Here is a 22036-nt window from a genome sequence, read left to right on the forward strand (position 1 = left end):
ACCATCCCGTGGTGTAACTCTGTAGCACAGAGCGTCTAATTGTGCAACTTTTCCCTTAAAATGTGTCTTATTCGCATGGCTACACAAATAGGATGCTCAAGCAGCTTATGCTGATTAAAATGATATGCGGTATGGCTATATTCTGTGTGTGACCACGGCTGTATCTGCATACTAAATGCTACACTACAGTGTTTTCCTAGAAAGTACTGTAACATACAATTTTGTATGCAGATACAGCCACAGACGCACACAGAATATAGGCATGACACATATCATTTTAATCAGCAGAGTATGTGTGTGCTTCCGATTTGCATAGTGATGAGAATAAGACACATTTCGCCAAAAAGAGATGCCTGACGCTAACGGAGTTGCCTGGGATCTGACAGCTCATTCGAGCCAGGGTCACACGTGGCGTATTGAGGCAAGAAGTATGAGGACACATCTGTAAACCACAGGTCCACTAACAAGTTATCAAAATTAAAAAGGAAGCATTGGGACAAAGATCCAACGCAGTAAGTAGTATAGTGCAGGAGAAACCAGTAATTCCCAAATATGGAGAAGCCAGAAGGTAGACCTCCACTGACTTACGGCTTATCATGACTTGGGAAAGATACAGAGAATTAACTATAATCAATTAATAAATAACGTAGAGATGGGGAGTATATCCCTAAGAGGTTGGCAAAGACAGATGCCAAACCCTTAAATTACTATTCCCCAGTATACCAGACTCAGAACCCCAGCACCCGATGAATACAAGAGCTCCACTTAGCACAACAGAAGACGATGGCGACACTACCACCTGTGCATAAGACACACAGGATACTGAGTCCAGTGGTGCGGGGAGGGGGGGGGGGGAGGGTACTAATTACCCAGACCCAGGTCGGATGGAGGGGCCCAGTGGGGGCCCAGGTGCCCCCCTCCTTACCTGGCAGCAGCAGCTGCAGCTTTTCTCCTCAGCCCAGCAGGGTTTTAGTGTAGTCCGTTAGGTGCTTAAAATACTATTCTTTCTAAGGGTGCATGGCCATGCCTTCTGTGATTAGGCCACGCCCCCTGAAAAGTACCTAGGCCCAGGCAGGCTCTCTTCTGCCCTGACTGAGTCTAGGTGTACCCCAGACCCCCAGACACCCCTTTGAAATCTCCAAACACAACAATGTGATGCATGTGGTAATCATCACAGCACCCAGGCCCCCGCCAATGGCATTCACAACCAGAAAGTGGAGGGGAGCAAGCTAGAAGCAATAAAGAGAAAGGACTCGTGCATAGGAAAATAGGGGAACATCGCAAGAGGACAAGAACCATATAAAACATGCAGTGTAAAATGTCCGTAAGGCGCACAAGTAGAATAAAGTGTGGGGGCAGGATGGGTAAGAACAATGCCAGAAAACCTTTACAGCTACTGTACGTGCACCACTGTGTAGACGCACAAAAGTGACCATGAAAACCAAACTAAACATTTTTGTTAACTATGCACATTGGCCCTCATTCCGAGTTGTTCGCTCACTAGCAGATTTTAGCAGCATTGCACACGCTAGGCCGCCGCCCTCTGTGAGTGTATCTAAGCTCAGCAGAATAGCGAACGAAAGATTAGCAAAAATGCTACTAAATAATTTAATGCAGTTTCTGAGTAGCTCCAGACCTACTCCTAGATTGCGATCACCTCAGTCCGTTTAGTTCCTGGTTTGACGTCACAAACACGCCCTGCGTTCGGCCAGCCACTCCCCCGTTTCTCCAGCCACTCCTGCGTTTTTACCTGGCACGCCTGCGTTTTTTAGCACACTCCCTGAAAACGGCCAGTTTCCGCCCAGAAACACCCACTTCCTCTCAATCACACTACGATCACTCGAGCGATGAAAAAACGTTGCTCGAGCTTGTGCAAATCTCCAAAGTTTTGTGTTAAATTACTGAACGCATGCGTGTTGCGTACCATGTGCATGCGCATTTTCCACCTAATCGCTCCGTTGCGAAAAACGGCAACGAGCGAACAACTCGGAATGACCACCATTGTTTGTTTTCCTGTACACAGCCAGCAGTGGATAGGCAGAGTTACAGACATCTTTACAGCGAGACATTCAGTGAAGCAAAGAGTCACCAACACTTTGCTAAGAGACCCAGTAGCTCATAATTATGTGGGCACCATAATAAATGTACGGCAAAGTGAATGCAAATATGTTACACCCTGTTAAGGTAATGGAACTGGAATGTCCATGTCCTAAACTACACAAAGCATGACAAACATAGGAAAAATCCTCCAACATCACAACCCCCAAATATTGTGCGGATGTGAATTGTAAGCCCAAAAAAAAAGGGGGGGGGGGGATCATGCGCACATAGCAGTTTTCCAGAGGCACATAAATTAATTATTAATGCAGAATTATTTTACCAACTTGTAACACAGCACACAAACACTCCCTCTGCAGTGCTATGGAGCTGGAGCAGGGACCAGCTGCTGGAAGGATGATATCTCTGGTCCTGGGTCCTGTCTCCGAAAAGGGAGAGACCCAGCTTTTGGAGTATACCCTCAGAAAAACTCTAAGTCAGACAGAACCCGAGATATCTGGCTGGGAAGAGCAATTAACAGGCTCAGATGGGTACCACTGCTTTGAAGTCGGATATCTCCGGTTCCCCAGGGCCGATCTAAAAAAAATCTGGTGCCCCTGGAAAAAGGGGGCCCTCAGCTATCAGCACAGGGCCATTACACTCCTGGGACCCTGCAACTGCCCATTGAGCCCATCAGCGGTGCAAGTGGGCGGGTACGGCGTACACTTAAGAATTTAGCCGTGAGTGCGCCATACCCACCGCCGACGGGCCGATGGACCCTCCCTCCGCTGCTGCTCACCGACGCTGCTGCGAGGGGAGGAGAGCGCAGCGTGCGCCTCTCCTGCCCCTCAGTGTCTACCTTCAATTAAGCGCCGGACCGTAAGCCAATCATGCTCGCGGACTGGCAGCCAAGGCTCCTGATTGGCTCCTGGGCCGCGAGCTTTGAATGGCTCATGGATTGCCGCTGAATTGAAGGTAGACACCCGCACCACCGCCGGAGACTGAGGGGCAGGAGAGGCGCACGCTGAGCTCTCCTCCCTCACACACAGAACAGCAGCAGCGGTGAGCAGCAGGGGTAGGGGGGGCATGTGTACTTGGCACTGGGGGCATATCTGGCACTGGGGGCATATATGGCACTTGGGGGACATTTGTATCTGGCACTGGGGGCATATCTGGCATTGGGGGACATGTGTATCTGGCACTCGGGGCATATCTGGCACTGGGGGGACATGTGTATCTGGCACTGGGAGCATATCTGGCACTGTGGGGGCATTTCTGTTTCTGGCACTGGGGGCATATCTGGCACTGGGGGACATGTGTATCTGGCACTGGGGGCATAGCTGGCACTGGGAGCATATCTGGCACTGTGGGGGCATTTCTGTATCTGGCACTGGGGGCATATCTGGCACTGGGGGACATGTGTATCTGGCACTGGGAGCATTTGTGTATCTGGCACTGGGGGGACATGTGTATCTGGCACTGGGGGCATTTCTGTATCTGGCACTGGGGGCATATCTGGCAGCGGGGGACATGTGTATCTGGCACTGGGGGCATTTGTGTATCTGGCACTGGGGGGACATGTGTATCTGGCACTGGGGGCATTTCTGTATCTGGCACTGGGGGATTATCTGGCACTGTGGGGGCATTTCTGTATCTGGCACGGGGGGGCAATGTATATCTTGTACTCTGGGGGCATTTGTGTATCTAGCACTGTGGGGCAATGTGTATCTGGCACTGTGAGGCAATGTATATCTGGCACTATTGGGGTCTTATGTGTATCTGCCCCTCCTCCATATGTGTATCACACCCCCATTTTCATTGGCCACAACCCATGTGGCATTTGGCCAAACCCATTTTTTTGGCACACGCGCCTTAGGCACACAGTACCTTTATGACATTTTTTCTACTTGCACCACTGGAGCCCATACAAAAAGACGGCCCTGCTCACTGTACAAAGTAATGGAGAAAAGAACCATAACAGGCCCAAGTGACATGGGGAGTGAGTGCAGAGGATGGAGGAATAATGAAAATAGTAATAATGCAACTTCAACCATGCTCCCACCAAATTCAAACAGATGCCTTCCAGCTAGAGCTAGAAAATATCTAGTTTTAATCAACAAGGACTTCAATCAGGTCCCGCAAACTGAAACCAAAACCAATAGTCATGCATAGGGGGTGACCCCTAATAACCCCTAGCTTCTCACCACTTTGGGGCTCCCTATGTCAAGGAGGATTGACCCCTATATCTTGGGGTTCATTAGTGAAATCATGGCCCCTCCTAAACTGGGGCTCCCCAATGCAGCTTATATTCCCTTGGGAGGGCTGGCTGCTGGCCTCCTCCTCAGCACTAAAATGGTGGCTGCAAATACCAGCAAAGCAAATCAGTGGCATGCAATCTCCTACGACCACACCCTACAGTAGCACCCACAGCGAAAGTCAATTCACTGGGCACTGCATACACAAGCACCCTGGCCCAGGCTGTAGCTCTGGTGTTGCAATACACATGCATGGCTGGGCCACCAGGCAGCATGTACAGGGGGTGTAGTATGGTATGCCGGCGGCAGGGCTCCCGGCACCCAGCATACCGGCTTCGGGATCCCGACCGCCGGCATACCGACAGCGTGGCGAGTGCAAAGGAGCCCAGTGCGCCACGCTATTTATTCTCCCTCCAGGGGGGTCGTGGACCCCTAAGAGGGAGAAAACGTGTCAGTATGCCGTCGCCGGTATACTGTGCGCCGGGATCCCGACAGCCGGAAAACTGAAGACCACACCCTGTACAGGAATACCGTCATTAAGTCACATTCCTTGGTATTCTTATGTGCTATGCCTTTGTCTATGAAACCAATATGTGCCTGTGCAAGGTACAGAAATTTGCTGCAGCAATAAAATGTAACTTTGTGTAAACAAAATAATAAAGCTGATTTGCAGCATGTACAGTACTGCCTTATATCCCTGACAATAGAGGGAGTGGCTGGGCTGCCAAGCAGACTCTGTACCAGTCTATGCTATATTTGGCAGCGAGTAAAGACTAGGGCTACATAGAGCTGCCATTCTTTCTGTATTGTGCGGGGAGCAGAGAGAGGAGCATGAGGAGAATGAAAGAAATAAGAATGATAAGTGAGAAAGGTCAGGAGAGTACTGAGAGACAGGAAACAACTGTATGTGATGAGAGTTATGGTGCCCATACACCATACTTGCCTACTCTCCCGGAATGGCCGGGAGGCTCCCGAAAATCGGGTGACCCTCCCGGCCCCACGGAAGAGCAGACAAGTCTCCCGGTTTTTCAGTTTCCCCCTGCCCGGCCGCCCACTTTGAGAGTAAAGTGGGCGGTCCGGACAGGGCCGGCTCTACCATTAGGCAGCTTTAGGCGGCTGCCTAGGGGCACCAGCTCCTGGAGGGCGCCACTGAATTCATCTAGCAAAAAACTGAAGGATGTCCCTGTGTGCAGCCTCCTCCCTCCTTTTGCACTGTGCTGGCTGCTGCTGCGGGTCTAATCAGGTGCAGCTACCACTATCAGGCTGTACCACATAATGCCTTAGCGCTTCCTCTGTGCCGACATGAGTTACATCAAGTCATGTGAAGGCACATAGGAGGCGGATGTAACTATGGCTCCCGAGGGGCGCCCCAACGGCCGCTCCTCATATCCCTGATGCACCTCCTGCAGGGGGGTTGCAGGTTAGGGGGCACCAGATTGAAGCTTTGCCTAGGGTGCATAGAGACCTTCCACCGGCCCTGGGTCCGGACAGTAGATGACGCGTTTCTTGTTGAATCGCGTCATCATAGTCTCGCCCCCTGCTGTAAAATGCCGGTTATAGCGGCATTACAGAGCGGGGGGGTGATTTAGACGAGGTGACGCTATAACCCCGCCCTCGTAATCTGACTGCCTTAAATGGGAAACTACCAGCACATTACTAAAGGGAGCAACACTCAAACTCCTCATGGTTTAATGTCCCTCAGGGCTTATACATAAAATTTAAAAAAAACAAAACATGTTTTATAACAGTTATGGGCAGAATTTTTTCTGTCATTGTTAGTACTATATTTTACAATTAGAAATGGATAAATAATACTCTGTTTATGCTTTATTCCTGTGTAAAAAGTAAAACTAATAATGTCAAATAGTGAAATAATGATTTAAACATTTCAAGATTATTTAATTTTGTTGTTTTAAAGTGTAAAGCTTTTGTTTCTTACTAACTTTTTTTAATGTTTCTTTAATTTATTTTAGGAATATTTTGTACCATTTCTTTGTGTACTTATGCAGCAAGTGTCTCTTATGATCTAAATCGCCTGCCAAAATTTATTTATGGGCTTCCAAGTGATGTGGAACATGGATACAGCTGGTCTTTGTTTTGTGCCTGGTGCAGCCTGGGCTTGATAGTAGCAGCTGGATGCTTCTGCACTGCCTACCCATTTATCAGCAGGACCAAGATATTGCATCTTAAGTTTGCCAGAGACTCTTGTGTATGACTGAGAGCTGCAAGCTAAATGACTTTGGTGGCATCTATAAGACTGTCTGCGCACTAATACAGCCGAACATGCTCCGTCGACTGAAGACTGAAAGAAGTTCTTGTTTAAAGCACAAATTCCATATGCTTAAAAGTCTACAGGAGAAGATAACTTCCTGCTATGTACAACGCATAATTATATGACCCAGAGGCCTTCTTTGATTTGCTGTTGGACCTGGTCCCATGTTATTTTACCTGCCTGTGCACCTCTACAAACCAAACACTGGAATGTAAAATGGTTGGGTTAGTAATTAGAATTGGTTTTATATCTACGGAAACGGGAGTACAGTAAAACTTATTCTTCTCAAAATCAGCAACACAACCCTCCAAGGCATGGGGATACTGTGAAATCAAGTGCTTTAAGAATCCATTGTTTATGCAACATATTTATGTGTGTCTATGACTGATCTGTCAATTTAAAAATATTGCTTAGCTGAAAAACTGTGTCCATTCATTGTTCTGCTCCGATGTTCTGATTTCTTTGCTTGCTGTCATTAATGGAAAATAGAAAATGCAGCCCTATTGGTGACACAAACACTGAGGATGGGAAATGACATGTTTGATAAATTGTACATTCAAAATGTTTCAAAACCATTTGAAATCTTGTTTCAGTATTGCATCTATTTTGCATCTCATTGCCTGATGTGAATCCTGTTGTGCCATAGAAAACTGTGCAAAATACAGTGGAAACTAATCACGTAAGACCTTTGTATATGTTGACTATTGCCAATGTTGTTACAATACAGTTTCTGCAAGCAATTTTACTGTTATAGCCACTGGATCATAGTGACGTGCGGTGAGGTCAGTGGCTGGGGAGGCACTGGTTAGTATCAGAGCCAGATTTACACACACACATACATGAACCCAATGGTTCATGTGGGCATTATACAAAGGTGCAGCAGCATATACTTTGTTACTGTGTACATTTTATATATATAAATATATATATATATATATAAAATCACTAATAACATGAAAATAGTTTGTTGCACAAAAGATCGAACAGAGAGCACTGAAACATTTTTAAAAACCCACTGCACTGTACTTAAGGTGGGTACACACTGGCCGATATATCGGGCGTTCTATTGAACAGCCGATATATCGCGGGTCCGTCGGCCAGTGTGTACGGGCGATATGTCTGTGAACTCTGTCATTCGGTATCCGGACTCCAGGTCGACAACAAAAAGGTTGACACACCTTAGGTCGACGCCAATTGGTCGACACGCCTTAGGTCGACATGGACAAAATGTCAACATGGACAAAAGGTCGACAGGAACAAGGTCAACATGGAAAAAGGTCGACATGAGTTTTTCACAAATTTTTTCTTTTTTGGAACTTTTTCATACTTAACGATCCACGTGGACTACGATTGGAACGGTAATCTGTGCGGAGCGGAGCGGAGCGATGGCACCATGCCCGAAGCATGGCGAGCGAAGCGAGCCATGCGAGGGGACGCGGTGCACTAATTGGGGTTCCCGGTCACTCTACGAAGAAAACGACACCAAAAAAACATAAAAAACTCATGTCGACCTTTTTCCATGTCGACCTTGTTCCTGTCGACCCTTTGTCCATGGCGACCTAAGGTGTGTCGACCAATTGGTGTCGACCTAAGGTGTGTCGACCTTTTTGTTGTCGACCTGGAGTCCCAGACCCCTGTCATTCACAGACATATCGCGTCGGCCCCACAGCACAGCCGACAGGCAATATATCTACCGATATATTGGCGCATCGCTGTGTGTGTATGGGCGACCAGCCGGCCGCTCATACACATGCTGCTGCGGCGGCCGGCGGTGATTGACAGCTGAACTGGGCGGGCGTGTGTATACGCCCGCCCAAATCATGACATCAGTCCCTGATGGATCGGGCAGTGTGTATGCACAGCACACTGCCCGATCCGTCCATAGATATATCCGCCGATCAATTGATCAGCAGATATATCTATCAGTGTGTACCCACCTTTACCCTTTTGTCCTCTAGGTTCTTATTCATGGGCCAAACATTGAAATCTCACATTTGCCCTAGATAGCAAATATCTATTTTTAAGCATGCCAGTCCCAAATGTAACTATATTTTGAAAACCCAATATATAGTGTATAGCTATGCTTGAGTAAATTAAAACTCATTGCAAATACAGAAAACCCCTGTGTGCTGATGCCAGTAAAACCAGTCTAAGCTCAGTAAGGGAAACAGTCTTTATTACGTCTGGAATCCGGTTACACTGTACAGGTAGGTCATAATTTATGCAAATTGTACAACAGGCTCCAGTGACAATTCTAATTATGCAGTAAATTGCAGAAATCTTGCTGTTTAAACTTAAATCAATTTCTCTTTGCATCATTTAAGAGTAGAGCTAGACTAGCCTGAATGTCATTAACAGGTCTCTGTGGGTATACTTTTATACCAACTCTGACTGTATACTGCAATAAAAGGAAACATATTAACCTGTTCATCACAGGAAAAAAATGTTATGGGTCAGCAGCATCATCGCTGTGTAATCCATTAAATAAAATAAAAAACTAAATTATCCCTATCTACAGCGATAATCCAGAATCCCTTCTTTGCTGCTGATCATGATTACATGAGCTACTACTGATGCTTATCACTTGCTGGTACCATGACTGGTGCTGCCCAGGGTGGTACACACAAATAACACATTGAAACATGTTGCAGAACCTCTAGAGAAGCAGCCTAGAACTTCCTGGGCACTATCTGCCTCCTCATGGTAGGAGAGTATGTTGCCCACAGGATGAGAGTAGGCCAGCCCTGTGCCCCCTTGCCTGGCCCCAGCAGCCACTCATCGGCACATTCCTCTGAATTTTAGCCATCTTGATCATCAGATTATCTTTCATGTTGGCTCTTCCTAGTTGAGTGCTGGGGAGCTTCCTGGATAGATCACCTGACACTACATCAAGCCACACATACCCATCAGTGAGGCAGATCTGATAGCTGTGCTTTGTTTTGCAGTATTATTGGCCACAGTGTGGCCCTGCCCCAGCTCCGGGCAGTGTCTGACTTTCACAGAGAGGAGTCTTTTTCATAGCTGCCTCTGGTATCTCCATGATAGTCCCTGTTTCTCCAGTGGAGCACTGCAAATTTTGTGAGCTTTGACTATAAGCTGTTATTTATACATTATAAATATCTTTTTTTGTCTTATATTCTAATATTTTTTTATAGTTAAAACTTTAGCGTAAACTGGAGTATGACAGGTGAGACTCTGCCTTCCCTGCCTACCCTGACTGCACGTCACTGCTGGATCCATACCCTAACCTTACATCATAATGTTATTCTGCCAGAGGACTCTGCTGTATGCTCATTTCAGTATTCAATGTTTCCGATGCCTAAGAGACATGTACTCCTTCCTTGTTCCTGCAAATTCTCCACAACTAACCTGAGATACCGAGAAGGCAGATACAGAAGCTCAAATGTATATTTTGAGTTTAATTAGATAAATGTCTGGTGTAAATGTGCAACACAGTAAAGGTCAGTGTTTATTATTTAATTGTTATGCGGTTTGCAGAAATTTTATAAGGCACCATATGGACTTAGGTAAAGTTATGGAATCCATTTCTTGAGAATGATCAAACTAAGACACAATGAACAGTCAGTTATTGAATTCTAAAATGCGCAGTAGGCTTGTTGGGTTAATAAACAGTTTTCTATTAAAAAATAAGTCTTTTGCTTTTTTCTAACCTTTAATATTTCAAATTATTATTATTATTATTATTATTTCTCATTTTTTAGATGCCGCAAATATTGTGCAATGCTTTTTATAAGGGTTGAACAGTGAACACATTTAACAGCATTAACCAAAACTCTGACGATTTTTGCCTTCAAAACCGTTCATATGTTTTTTTTTGTTTGTTTTTTATTTAATATAGTTTAAAAAAGTATTTTTAAAATATTTAATATTATGTACGTCTGCAGAACAGATCTCCTCATCAAAAACTGGAGGACACAGTGAAGTGGCGTGGTCGCATGTGATCTGACCATGCCAGTTAAGTGATTAAACATTGCACAAGCAACAATGAATAACACATATTGTGACAGTACAAAATTATACAATGGCCACTAGGGAGGCCAATCCCGGGTCATTTTTTCAATCCCAGGTATCGGGATTGAAAAATGGTCAATCGCGGGATACCCGGGATTGGCTTTCAACTTTGTCCGTCCGGCCGCCCCCCCCCCACGTCCCGCCCCGCCTCGCCCCGCCTCTCCCCACCCGCCCCGCAGACATAAATAAATGTACAAACTTGCACAGCCGGGCGGCGGGTGAGTGCAGGGGGAGCCGGGAGGAGGCGGTGGGTGAAGACCGCCGTACCTTCCGGCTCTGCGGCTGCTGACAGCGCAGTGGGACCTCACAGTCACAGGTCACGATGCACAGGGGGAGTCGGGAGGGGGGAGCCGGGCAGCGTCTAAGCGCCCTGAGGACGCTCAATGCTGATCCCTCAATCCCCGGGATTGGAGCTTCCAATCTCTGAATTGAATCCCGGCCATTTTTTTGCCTAAATCCCGGGGGATCCCGCCGATGCCGATCACAGGATTGGCCTCCCGAATGGCCACCAAACAGCAAGTTGACAGAGTATGTACAGAGCATAGAATTGCAGATGCTTCCATTGACAAGACATTGAGCATCAGTGATTACTAGCACTGTGAAGAAGTCAGTGCTCAAGAGGACTGCCTTAAAAATCAATGAGACAGGCAGGGGTGCAGTGTTAGGAAGCAAAACACAAGGAAAATGGCCCTGCTTGTTATAGATTACTGTACATCCTAGATAGAAGGGGCAGGCACGAATAGTGTAAGACTAAATGGTAAGGTAGATAAACCAGGAGAGGACAGTGTATTGGATGCTGATGAAAAGGAGGGTTTGCAAGAGAAAAGGATAGTCAAATGGTATTAAAGGCAGTAGAAGGCTGAAAAGAACAGAGATGTGACCATTACACTTAACCATGGGGAAATTGTTGGTGACTTTGGCAATGGCTGTTTCTGTGGAGTGGAGAGAGTGAAAGTCAGATAGAGTGGGTCAAGAAGGGATTGAGATGAGAGGAAGGAGAAGAGATGGTTGTAAACAACTTTCACAAGAAGTTAGTAAGCAAAGGCAAAAGAGACAGGATGTATGAAATATCACAAATACTTAGTGATACATCCCACCTGACTATTGCATGCATACCAGCGTTTTTTGTTTTTCGCCAGCATACATGACTACATATCATGCCGGGACAGCTCCACAAAGTTAAACTTGCATATGAAGACATCTCTTGCATTTGAGACTTGCTGTGCTATGGATCTGCAGTAGATATCTCTGATATCTCCTGGGATCTTTTTAATAAATATGAATTAAATGAAACCTCCAAAAGCCACAGTTTTGAGGGTTTACCACACATTTACTAATGATACATCATGCCCAGAATGAGATAGGTTGGTAAATAGAGAGAGCGAGGCAAATCAAGGGAGGGTTATATGAGTATGGGGAATACAAAGGTACATGAACAGGAGGAGGAGAAGGTACAAGATAAGAGAGACAGGTTTTTAAAGGTGGGCCAGGTGAGAGCAGGCTTGGGAAAGGGAGCAAATGAGGTGAGGTGGGATTGGGTCAAGGGGTCATGTTCAGTGGAGAGATGAGGAGAGAAGACTGTATGCATCATCTGACAAAAATAAGATGGAAGGAGGAGAGGTGGAATGGCGAGGGGGCCAGAGTGACAGTGGGAGAGAAGGGCTTAGATCCTTTCTCCAGAAAGAAGGGGTTGAGGCAGATAGACAGGAAAGAAGGGGGTCAGGTGAGATGATACTGATGTGAGGAGATGTCTTTGCGCTTGACTTTTCAATACATTTCTCCTCCATAATTCTTGACAATTGTGTGGAAGACTTTCAATAAATTTCAATGTTTCCATTTTATCTTCTGGTGTGTTAATTGTTTAGCACCCTTACCAGCACACAGGACAGCACCCTTAAAGAGCACACACTGACCCCACCTGATGCCACCACCCACAGAGAGACAGAGGTCTGTCTCCCTCACTCTCCAAGTCCGAAGTGAAAATGGTGGCAACGCGCAGCTCTTTATATGGAATACAAGACCCGCAAGAATCCGACAGTGGGATTATGACGTTTTGCCTCGTTCTGGTATCCGAGTCTGTCACATTTTACACAGATGTCCCTTATAATCTGATTTTGGTTGTTCAAACATTCTAATTGTTTGCAAAAAGATTAATGCGGGATGTGGTAATATTTTAAAAATAATAGTTTAACACATATCTTGCAATCTGCTGAATGCATCTACTCTCTTAAGATACATATTAAAGATAAGAGTCTGTTGAATCGTAAAACAAAGTGGGATTGAGTTAAAAGTAATAGATTTAGCCACTTTTAAGTAGAGATGTGTTGTTCGGTCTTTTAGCAATCCTTGACTACCCAAATTTTGCAGATCCAAGTTTCGGTTCGGATCTTCCCATGGTTTGGAATTTGGATTTTAAATCCAAATTTCGGCTCCTGATTTGAAAAAACGACATGCCTTGTGCTTGATCACTGAGAAATCTGCCGATGAAGCAGAAGTATGTAACATATTCTGCAGGTGGTAGACTGGATGCAAGGTTACACGGTTTGAAGACCCAACAAAACTATTTTAGATGACAGGACAACTGTGCACATGAACCAACAATGCCCCAACCACTTGAGGATGAAACGCGAAAAATTCAAAGGCCAGCAACACATTACAAATTGGCTTCTCTGCAAGAAAGCAAAAGAAACCCAGTTTCACCTACATTATCAGTCAGTCTTGGTCCTGCACAGCATGGAGGTCTCTCTGATGAGCACACAGAAGAGCAGACACAGTTATTCTAAATAGCACTACTAAATTCATCCATGTGCAAAGTCCCAGGAAAGGTCATTACAGAAGCCAAATGGAAAACCAGCTTCAGTGCAATTATAATGGGAAATAGCTCAAGCAGAAACAAATTCCTTGTCAATCCTTCTCCACCCCTAACAGAAAGGCATGGGGCAATATACTGAAGATCATCCAAATAAGTTCACAAACCAGCATAAACTGTACAATAAAGACCAAGAGAGTCCTACTTTTTTTTCTGCAGACAACCTAATAAAATACAAATAGGATAGTGTTGCACTAGTTCTTATCATAGAGTCTTATATGGACAAAAAAAGACACTATTAGAAATATATGTACAGATGGAACCGCTCTCATCCAGTGCGGCTCCATCGCAGGCGTGCACTCCCGGCGTGACTAGGCGATCCGCCCACCTAGCCTCGCCGGAGTGCACAGAAACCCTCTCCCATTCTAGTGAATGGGGCACGTCTCCGTCACGTATGCGTGCACACCCCGGACGGCGACGCTCACCCATTCTAGTAAAAGGGGCACGTCTCCATGGACAGAGACGCTCCGGCAATCGACATGCCCGGGCGTTCGTGCCCAGGCACAGACGGAGCCACGATTAGCGTGGCTCCATCTGTATGCTATAAATTTATTTTTATTATTATAATTTAGTTACAGTGGGGCAAAAAGTATTTGGACAGCCACCGATTGTGCAAGTTGACCCACTTAAAAAGATGAGAGAGGTCTGTAATTTCCATCATAGGTACACTTCAACTGTGAGAGACAGAATCTGAAAAAAACAACAACCAGGAAATCACATTGTATGATTTGTAAACAATTTATTTGTATATTCTTGCGGAAAATAAATATTTGGACACTCAATCTGACTGTTTGAGGGTGTGGACAGGTGTCTTTTATACAGATAACCAGTTCAAACAGGTGCCATTAATACAGGTAACGAGTGGAGGATAGAAGAGCTTCTTCAAGAAGAAGTAACAGTTCTGTGAGAGCCAGAAATCTTGTTGCTTGGTAGGTGTCCAAATATTTATTTTCCACAAGAATATACAAGTAAATTGTTTAAAAATCATACAGTGTGATTTCCTGTTTGTTTGTTTGTTTGTTTGTTTGTTTTTTTCAGATTCTGTCTCTCACAGTTGAAGTGTACCTATGATGGAAATTACAGACCTCTCTCATCTTTTTAAGAGGGTCAACTTGCACAATTGGTGGCTGTCCAAATACTTTTTTGCCCCACTGTATATAGCATATGTTTATCCAATGTTCAATATACAGTATATAAAAATTGACATAAAACACTGCGACACAGACGGTTATATCATACCAGGGATACATTGAATAAACCCATTTCTATGACCATTTGGATTACAGAAATTGAGAAGTTGTGCACAAAAGTACAGAGAATTGTGTTTGGGAGAAGTAAAGAATATATTAGACATAAAATCAGACATTTACCAGACACTCCAAGTTGCATATATACAGTATGGTAACTCTATATCTACCAAATAGATTGTTCACCTCCTATACAGGTTATTCACCCAGTGTTTTATGTATTGCTTTATTGGTACCATTATTATATAAGTGTTTTTAGTGATTTGTGTAAATGTATTTGTACATAGCCCGGCTATGTCACTGTTTTTTTAGATAAATTATATATATATATATATATATATATATATATATATATATATATATTGAACATTATATAAATATATGCTATATAATTAAATCAAAATACTAAATATGAATTTATAGCATACATATATTTCTACCTCCCAGAGGAAGTGCAAGGGGTCAGGTTGGAGCTGCAGGAGGAGCCCTGTTCTGCTTCTACTACAGTACTGGGTCCTCCTCTATGGTGTGCTGTGATTCCCAGCCCTTCTGTGTTCCTACAGTCCAACCATGCAACAGACACACACTACTCACTCACATGTGATCCCTGCTCCATACACACACACACCCTGCAGTCCCTGCTACCCACACACAAACACGCACCATATGGTCCCTGCTCTCACCACACACACACACCCTGCGGCCCCTGCTCCCTACACACAGACACACCATGCGGCCCCTGCTTTTTACACACACCCACAAGCACACGCTCCCTAGACACTCACACACCATGCGGCCACTAAGGACACGTGTAGCATGGCGAGCTGGATTTGTCTTGTGGAATTGCTTTACTACGCAGCAAATTATGTATTGATGAAGAGGTATGTAGTTAATTTCCTGACTGATGGGATCCCGGCGGTCGAAATGACAGCGGTGACAATGCCGGTGGTCGAAATCCTGACAGATGTCCAGTATTCCCTCTAGGGTGGTGGTCCACGCCACCACCTGAGGGGGAATAGAATAGTGTGGTGAGCTATACTCGCCACTGAGCCCGAAGCATGGTGAGCGCAGTGAGGGGACACGCTGCGCTCAATGTTGGGATTACGGCGTCAGTCTCCTGACCGACGGGATCCCGACAGTTGGGAATTCATACTGAATCCAATGAAGATGTTCACAATTTCTGCATTGCACAGATTTTTGATAGAGAGGGAGACACTCCGCCAACATTATTTATGCCGCAGGAGAGCACTGTTCATGTCCAGCAGCTCGTCCATATTGCGGATAACTGGAGGGTCATCTTGTACAATGTGGACTCGAGATCACAGATTTGGACAGGTTTTCTGGGCTACGATGGAGGCGTTTAAAGAGAACCAAGGGATGGCACATTTAAGGATGTCGCATGGCACCTTTAACTACATTCTGGAACTCCTCACCCTGGCACTTACTAGGCACACCACCCACTGGAGACAGCCCATTTCTCCGAGAGGGAGAAGAGTGCTTGTTTTGTGAAGATATATCACCCCTGGCGAGCATCGTACAATCGCCAGTTTCTTTGGTGTCGGGATCTCCATGGTGTGTGTTTTTGGTGCGTGAAGTGACAAATGTAATACTAGACACCTTGTATTATCGATTTATTGGCCTACATCAGGGGCAGAGACTTGATGAGACAGTGTCTGGATTTCTGCGTTGCGGTTACCCACAGTACACAGGGGCAAATGAAGGCACCCCGATTCCCATAACTGCTCCCACAGACAGTACATCTGACTACCATAATCAAAAAGATTGGCATCATTCTCCAAGCGGTCATTGACCATAGATATTGGTGAATGTGTGTCCCTATCAGGCCCCAAAACACCCCCCAATCATTTTATAACACTTAAATGAGGCTAATTGTTCTTCTAATCATAGAATGAAGCCTCCTAAGTGAGCAGAGGTTAGCTATGTTTGTGCACCCAAGTCAAGACTTGTGCCACTGTAAGCCTTGGGGTTTGTTTTTTTTGGTAGCTATTGTTCCACTGTAGGGCCTTTTGGGATTCAGGTAATTGAGAAAGTTACAGTTTTTTAACAACTGGCCAAAATGTGCCCCATTTCAGAGATAGGAATTTTCAATTTGCTGCGCTTGTGCAGTGGCTTCATGCATGGGGAGGAGGAGCCTAGATGGAGGTGTCCCTACCTCTACAAACTTTGGCCTCACAAATGGAGCAGATGCCTTCACATTGTCAGGATTTAGGTAACAATAATCCCCCACCCAAGAGGTGGCTTTTTGGTTTTATGGCCAGGCATCACAATCACTTTCTTTTTATCATGGGCAAGAACTACAGCCACTGGTGCCTGACTTACACAAACAACATCATCATCCTCAGTTGCAGATAGTAGTAGTACACACATATCCCCTTCATCCTGTTCCACTTCCACACAAGCACCCTCAATTTTTATTATGTCCTCCTCATCACCATCTTTACTTGCACTGCTCCCCACATGTGCATATGGTGCAGAAATGGTGAAAGGAGGTGAAAGAAGCTTCTCTATGAGGACAGTGTGAGAAATATCAGGCATAGCCAATGTGGACACCCCTAGACTCTTCTCATGGATTTTTGAACACACAGTTTAAGCCTTAGGGCCTAATTCAGACCTGATCGCAACAGCAAACTTTATCTCTAATGGGCAAAACCATGTGCAGTACAGGTGGGACAGATATAACATGTGCAGAAAGAGTTAGATTTGGGTGGAGTGTGTTCAAACTGAAATCTAGATTGCAGTGTAAAAATAAAGCAGCCAGTATTTACCCTGCACAGAAACAATATAACCCACCCAAATCTACTGTAACTCTCTCTGCATATGTTATATCTGCCACACCTGCAGTGCACATGGTTTTGCCAATTAGAGAAAGATTTTGCACAGGTCTGAATTAGGCTCTTAGTGTTCTCTTTATAGGGCACTGATTTGTCACTTTTTAAGGTGACACCACTACCCCTTTTGTAACATTGTGAAAGATTTTGTTTTCAGGTGCAGTTTTCTAAACTTTATGACTCCTAGACCACCTTTAGTAGATGTTGTACTATCATGACTGGCAGCAGTATTTGGTTGCTGCTCGTGTTCTTCTCTCAACTGATCGTTATACATATCGACAAACACACAGAAGCAGTACAAACAATAGAATAATATATTTGTTATCTACTTTTTTTAATTCACAGCTCAGCTCACATTGCGTGGAGCCACAACGCTTTTGTATGTACGTGAACAAACGCACTGGGATACAGCACACAGACGTAGTGCAAACAATAGAACAATATTTTTTTTCTACTTTATGAATTCACAGCTTAGCTTACACTGCGTGGAGTCACAGCTCTTTTATATGTACTTGAACAAATGCACTGGGATACAGCACACACAACAATTTGCACCAAAAAAATAAAAATGTAAAAAGAAATGTATTTAAAAAAATTTCCCCGCAGTAAATGACAACTGACACTGTGGAATCACACCGCATAAATATATGAGCACAATGAGAGACAGCGCATACAGGTTGTACAAACAAAAAAAAACAAAAAAACCTTTTTGTTAGCAAATTATGTATTTATGTGAATGCAGTGGGGTATAGCCTGCGGAGTCACAGTGCAGCACAACTGTGTGACAGACAAATTAGACTAGTAATAATTCCTGCACTATAAAAAAAAAAAAAAAGGAATAAATAATGATTTGCTATCTGCCTGTACTGTATATCTAGCTCAGCCAATAATAGGATTTTAATACCTACCGGTAAATCCTTTTCTCCTAGTCCGTAGAGGATGCTGGGGACTCCAAAAGGACCATGGGGTATAGATGGGATCCGCAGGAGACATGGGCACACTATAAGACTTTGAATGGGTGTGAACTGGCTCCTCCCTCTATGCCCTTCCTCCAGACCTCAGTTATAGGAACTGTGCCCAGGGAGACGGACATTTAGAGGAAAAGGATTTTCGTTAACCAAGGGTGAGAAACACACCAGCTCACACCACAACGTACAACATGGCTTGTAAGCAATACCAGTTAACAGCATGAACTAAAAACAGCAACAAGCTGAACATAACCAATACACAACCTCCGTGTAACAGAAGCAATACTACTGCAAAAACAGTCCGCACAGGGACGGGCGCCCAGCATCCTCTACGGACTAGGAGAAAAGGATTTACCGGTAGGTATTAAAATCCTATTTTCTCTAACGTCCTAGAGGATGCTGGGGACTCCAAAAGGACCACGGGGTCTATACCAAAGCTCCAGACCGGGCGGGAGAGTGCGGACGACTCTGCAGCACCGATTGAGCAAACATGAGGTCCTCATCAGCCAGGGTATCAAACTTGTAGAACTTAGCAAAAGTGTTTGAACCCGACCACGTAGCTGCTCGGCAAAGTTGAAGCGCAGAGACTCCTCGGGCAGCCGCCCAAGATGAGCCCACCTTCCTGGTAGAATGGGCTTTCACTGACTTCGGCAACGGCAATCCAGCCGTAGAATGAGCATGCCGAATCGTATTACAGATCTAGCAGGCAATAGTCTGCTTGCAGTAGCGGATCTTGCCACGGGCAAGCAGGACTTTTGCCCGGGGCGCCGCCTTCCGTAGGGCACCGCACCATGGCAAGATCTGCTGCTGCTGTGCCCCCCGCTGCTGCTGCCCGCTGAGAAGGAAAACTAGACGCATAGCGTCTAGTTTCCCTTCGTCGGCTGCCCGTTGTGAAGGGAAACTAGACGCGTAGCGTCTAGTTTCCCTTCGTGGAGAGGACCTTTACTGTAATGATGTGCGGTGCGCGTTGACGTCATCGCGCACCGCACAGCAAAGGTCCTCTCCACGAAGGGAACTAGACGCTTAGCGTCTAGTTTTCCTTCGTGGATAGGACCTTTGCTGTGCGGTGCGCAATGACGTCATCGCTCACCGCACATCCTAATACAGTACAGGGGGCGTAACTGACCATGCTGTTAGGGTCTCCTGCCCTGTGCTGCCACGTCGTCATGGCAACCGGGAGACAAGTGCTAGTGGAGTAACCTGAGCGCAGCTGATACTCCGGTTCGGGTCTTTTGCTGTGCAGTGGTTATAGGCTCTGTGCACAGCAGGGGATCCGGTGCTGGTTTTTGTGCTCACAGTCTGTGAGGTCTGAGTGGGGCGTGGACAGCACCTGCTTTATAAGGCCTCTTTTCAGAGTAAGCAGATGCTGCTGAATCTTTGTTGGTTAGTCAGTTCATGAAAGTTAGCCAGTACTGTGTAGCTTTGTATTTGTTTGTTGCTTACTGCAAATAGGCCTGGGGATTTGGTATTACACTCTGCCAATCCAGACCTAGCAGTAAGACTGGAGTCAGTCGTTTAGCTTGCTGGGGTTCTGTTACTACTCTGTGAACTTAGCAAGTTTGCGGCTGTATTCTAAGACTTGCCTGCCTAAATCCTGTCTCACTGTGCTAGGTGTCAGGGGTCAGTTTAGTGGCAGTAAGCTAAAACCTGTGCACTGCAAGTGAGAATTAGGATTGTGGAGATTCTCCTTGTGTCTATCATTCCATCTCTGACCAAGGAGTTTACTGCCACACCCGTTGGTAACCCTTTAGGGTTTTGCTGTTGCCCTTAGCAACAGCATTTCGGGTTCTCTACGTATTAAAACACAACATCTTGCTTTTCCATCTGTGCAGTTCTAATACAAGGGAGATACCCAGTTCCTTAGCCTCTGGGCTTCTCTGTTCACTTTGTGTGTATTTTGTTACCCTATCACCTTCTGTGTACGTTATGTCATATTCCCCAGTTTGTCTGTGAGTCCATTTGTTTCGCATAACAGTTCAAACACCAGTACATTCCTGCAGACACTGGAGTGCATAACAGTTCTGACACCAGTACTTTCCTGCAGGCACTGGTGTGCATAACATATTCAGCAGCCCAATACTCCTGTTGAAATTTTGAGGGAATATGGAGCATACCCCTCAAAATACGTTGCAACAGGTGGTCGATCAGGTGCAGGTCCTGACCCGACAATTTAATGATTTGTCCATTAAAATGCACACCTCCCAGGCTGCTGGCGGAGCTCCCGCAGCAGCAGCACCTGCAGGGGTTAAGGAGCCGAAAGTAAATCTCCCGGATCGTTTTTCTGGAGATCGCTCGCAGTTCTTTTGTTTCAAGGAGAGCTGCAAGCTATACTTCCGGCTTAGGCCTCAGTCTTCTGGGTCGGAGATTCAGCGGGTGGGCATACTGATTTCCTTGCTACAAGGAGACCCACAGGTCTGGGCATATGGGTTGCAGCCTGACTGTCCGTCGCTTAAAAGTGTTGATGCTTTTTTTACGGCACTGGGCATGTTGTATGATGACCCTGACAAGACGGCCTCAGCCGAGGCTCAGATTTCGATCCTTAAGCAAGGGCGAAGGCCAGTTGAGGTTTACTGTACGGAGTTTCGGAGGTTGGCCCATGATACCCAGTGGAATGACCCAGCCCTGAGACACCAGTACCGAAGAGGTCTTTCTAACCAGATAAAGGACCAACTGGTACAATATCCCTTGCCTGATAGCTTGGATCAGCTCATGCAGTTATCCATCCGGGTGGATAGACGGCTGAGAGAGCGTAGGCTTGAAAGGGAGACTGAGATTTCCTTCCTTCCCAAGGGAACCTCGGACTCTGAGGAATTTTCTGAGGAGCCTATGCAGATTGGGGCTACCCGCCTCTCCTCGCGTGAGAGGACGCGGAGGAGACAGCAGGGGTTGTGTTTGTACTGTGGGAATAAAGGTCATGTGGTAGTATCATGCCCAGAAAAGCCGGAAAACTTCAGGGCCTGAGGGTGATGGGAAATATCCTGTCAGGCCAGAAGTCAGAATTTCCCAAGAAGACTTTTATCATTCCGGTGACCTTGAAGATCCTCGGTCAAACTGTCAAGACTGAGGCCTTTGTGGACAGTGGGGCCGACGGGGTTTTTATGGACCGCCAATTCGCCCTGAAACACTCTGTTCCCTTAGTACCCTTGGCATCGGAAATTGAGATTTGTGGGTTAAACGGGGAACCATTATCCCAAGGTAAAATGACCTCTTGCACTAGCCAGATTTCTTTGTTTATTGGAGCCACACACTCTGAAAAATTGTCCTTTTATGTGACTGTCTGTACTTTTGCCCCATTGGTGTTGGGGTTACCCTGGTTAAGGGCCCACAATCCTCAATTTGACTGGGTCTCTGGGGAGATTCTTAGTTGGGGTACTGATTGTTTCAGGAGTTGCTTGAGCCTTCCAGTCAGGCTCTCGCAGCTAAATTTGCCAGGATTGCCAGGGTGTTATGCAGATTTTGCGGACGTGTTCTCCAAAAAAGTTGCAGAGGTACTACCTCCCCATCGCC

General features: G+C 45.7%; 1 protein-coding gene across 3 annotated transcripts in view; it reads left to right on the plus strand.

The window, feature by feature from the left end:
• TMEM178A (transmembrane protein 178A) overlaps window positions 1-10215 on the plus strand; it is a 216913-nt gene extending 206698 nt beyond the window's left edge. For all 3 annotated transcript variants that reach the window (XM_063918045.1, XM_063918046.1, XM_063918047.1), the window contains exon 4: window positions 6266-10215. In XM_063918045.1, the coding sequence (XP_063774115.1) occupies window positions 6266-6507 (242 nt within the window). In that variant the 3' untranslated portion in view covers window positions 6508-10215. The remainder of the gene's footprint in view (window positions 1-6265) is intronic.
• Window positions 10216-22036: the final 11821 nt, after the last annotated feature.

Source organism: Pseudophryne corroboree, chromosome 4 (assembly GCF_028390025.1).
Source record: "Pseudophryne corroboree isolate aPseCor3 chromosome 4, aPseCor3.hap2, whole genome shotgun sequence".
Classification (NCBI taxonomy): Eukaryota; Metazoa; Chordata; class Amphibia; order Anura; family Myobatrachidae; genus Pseudophryne; species Pseudophryne corroboree.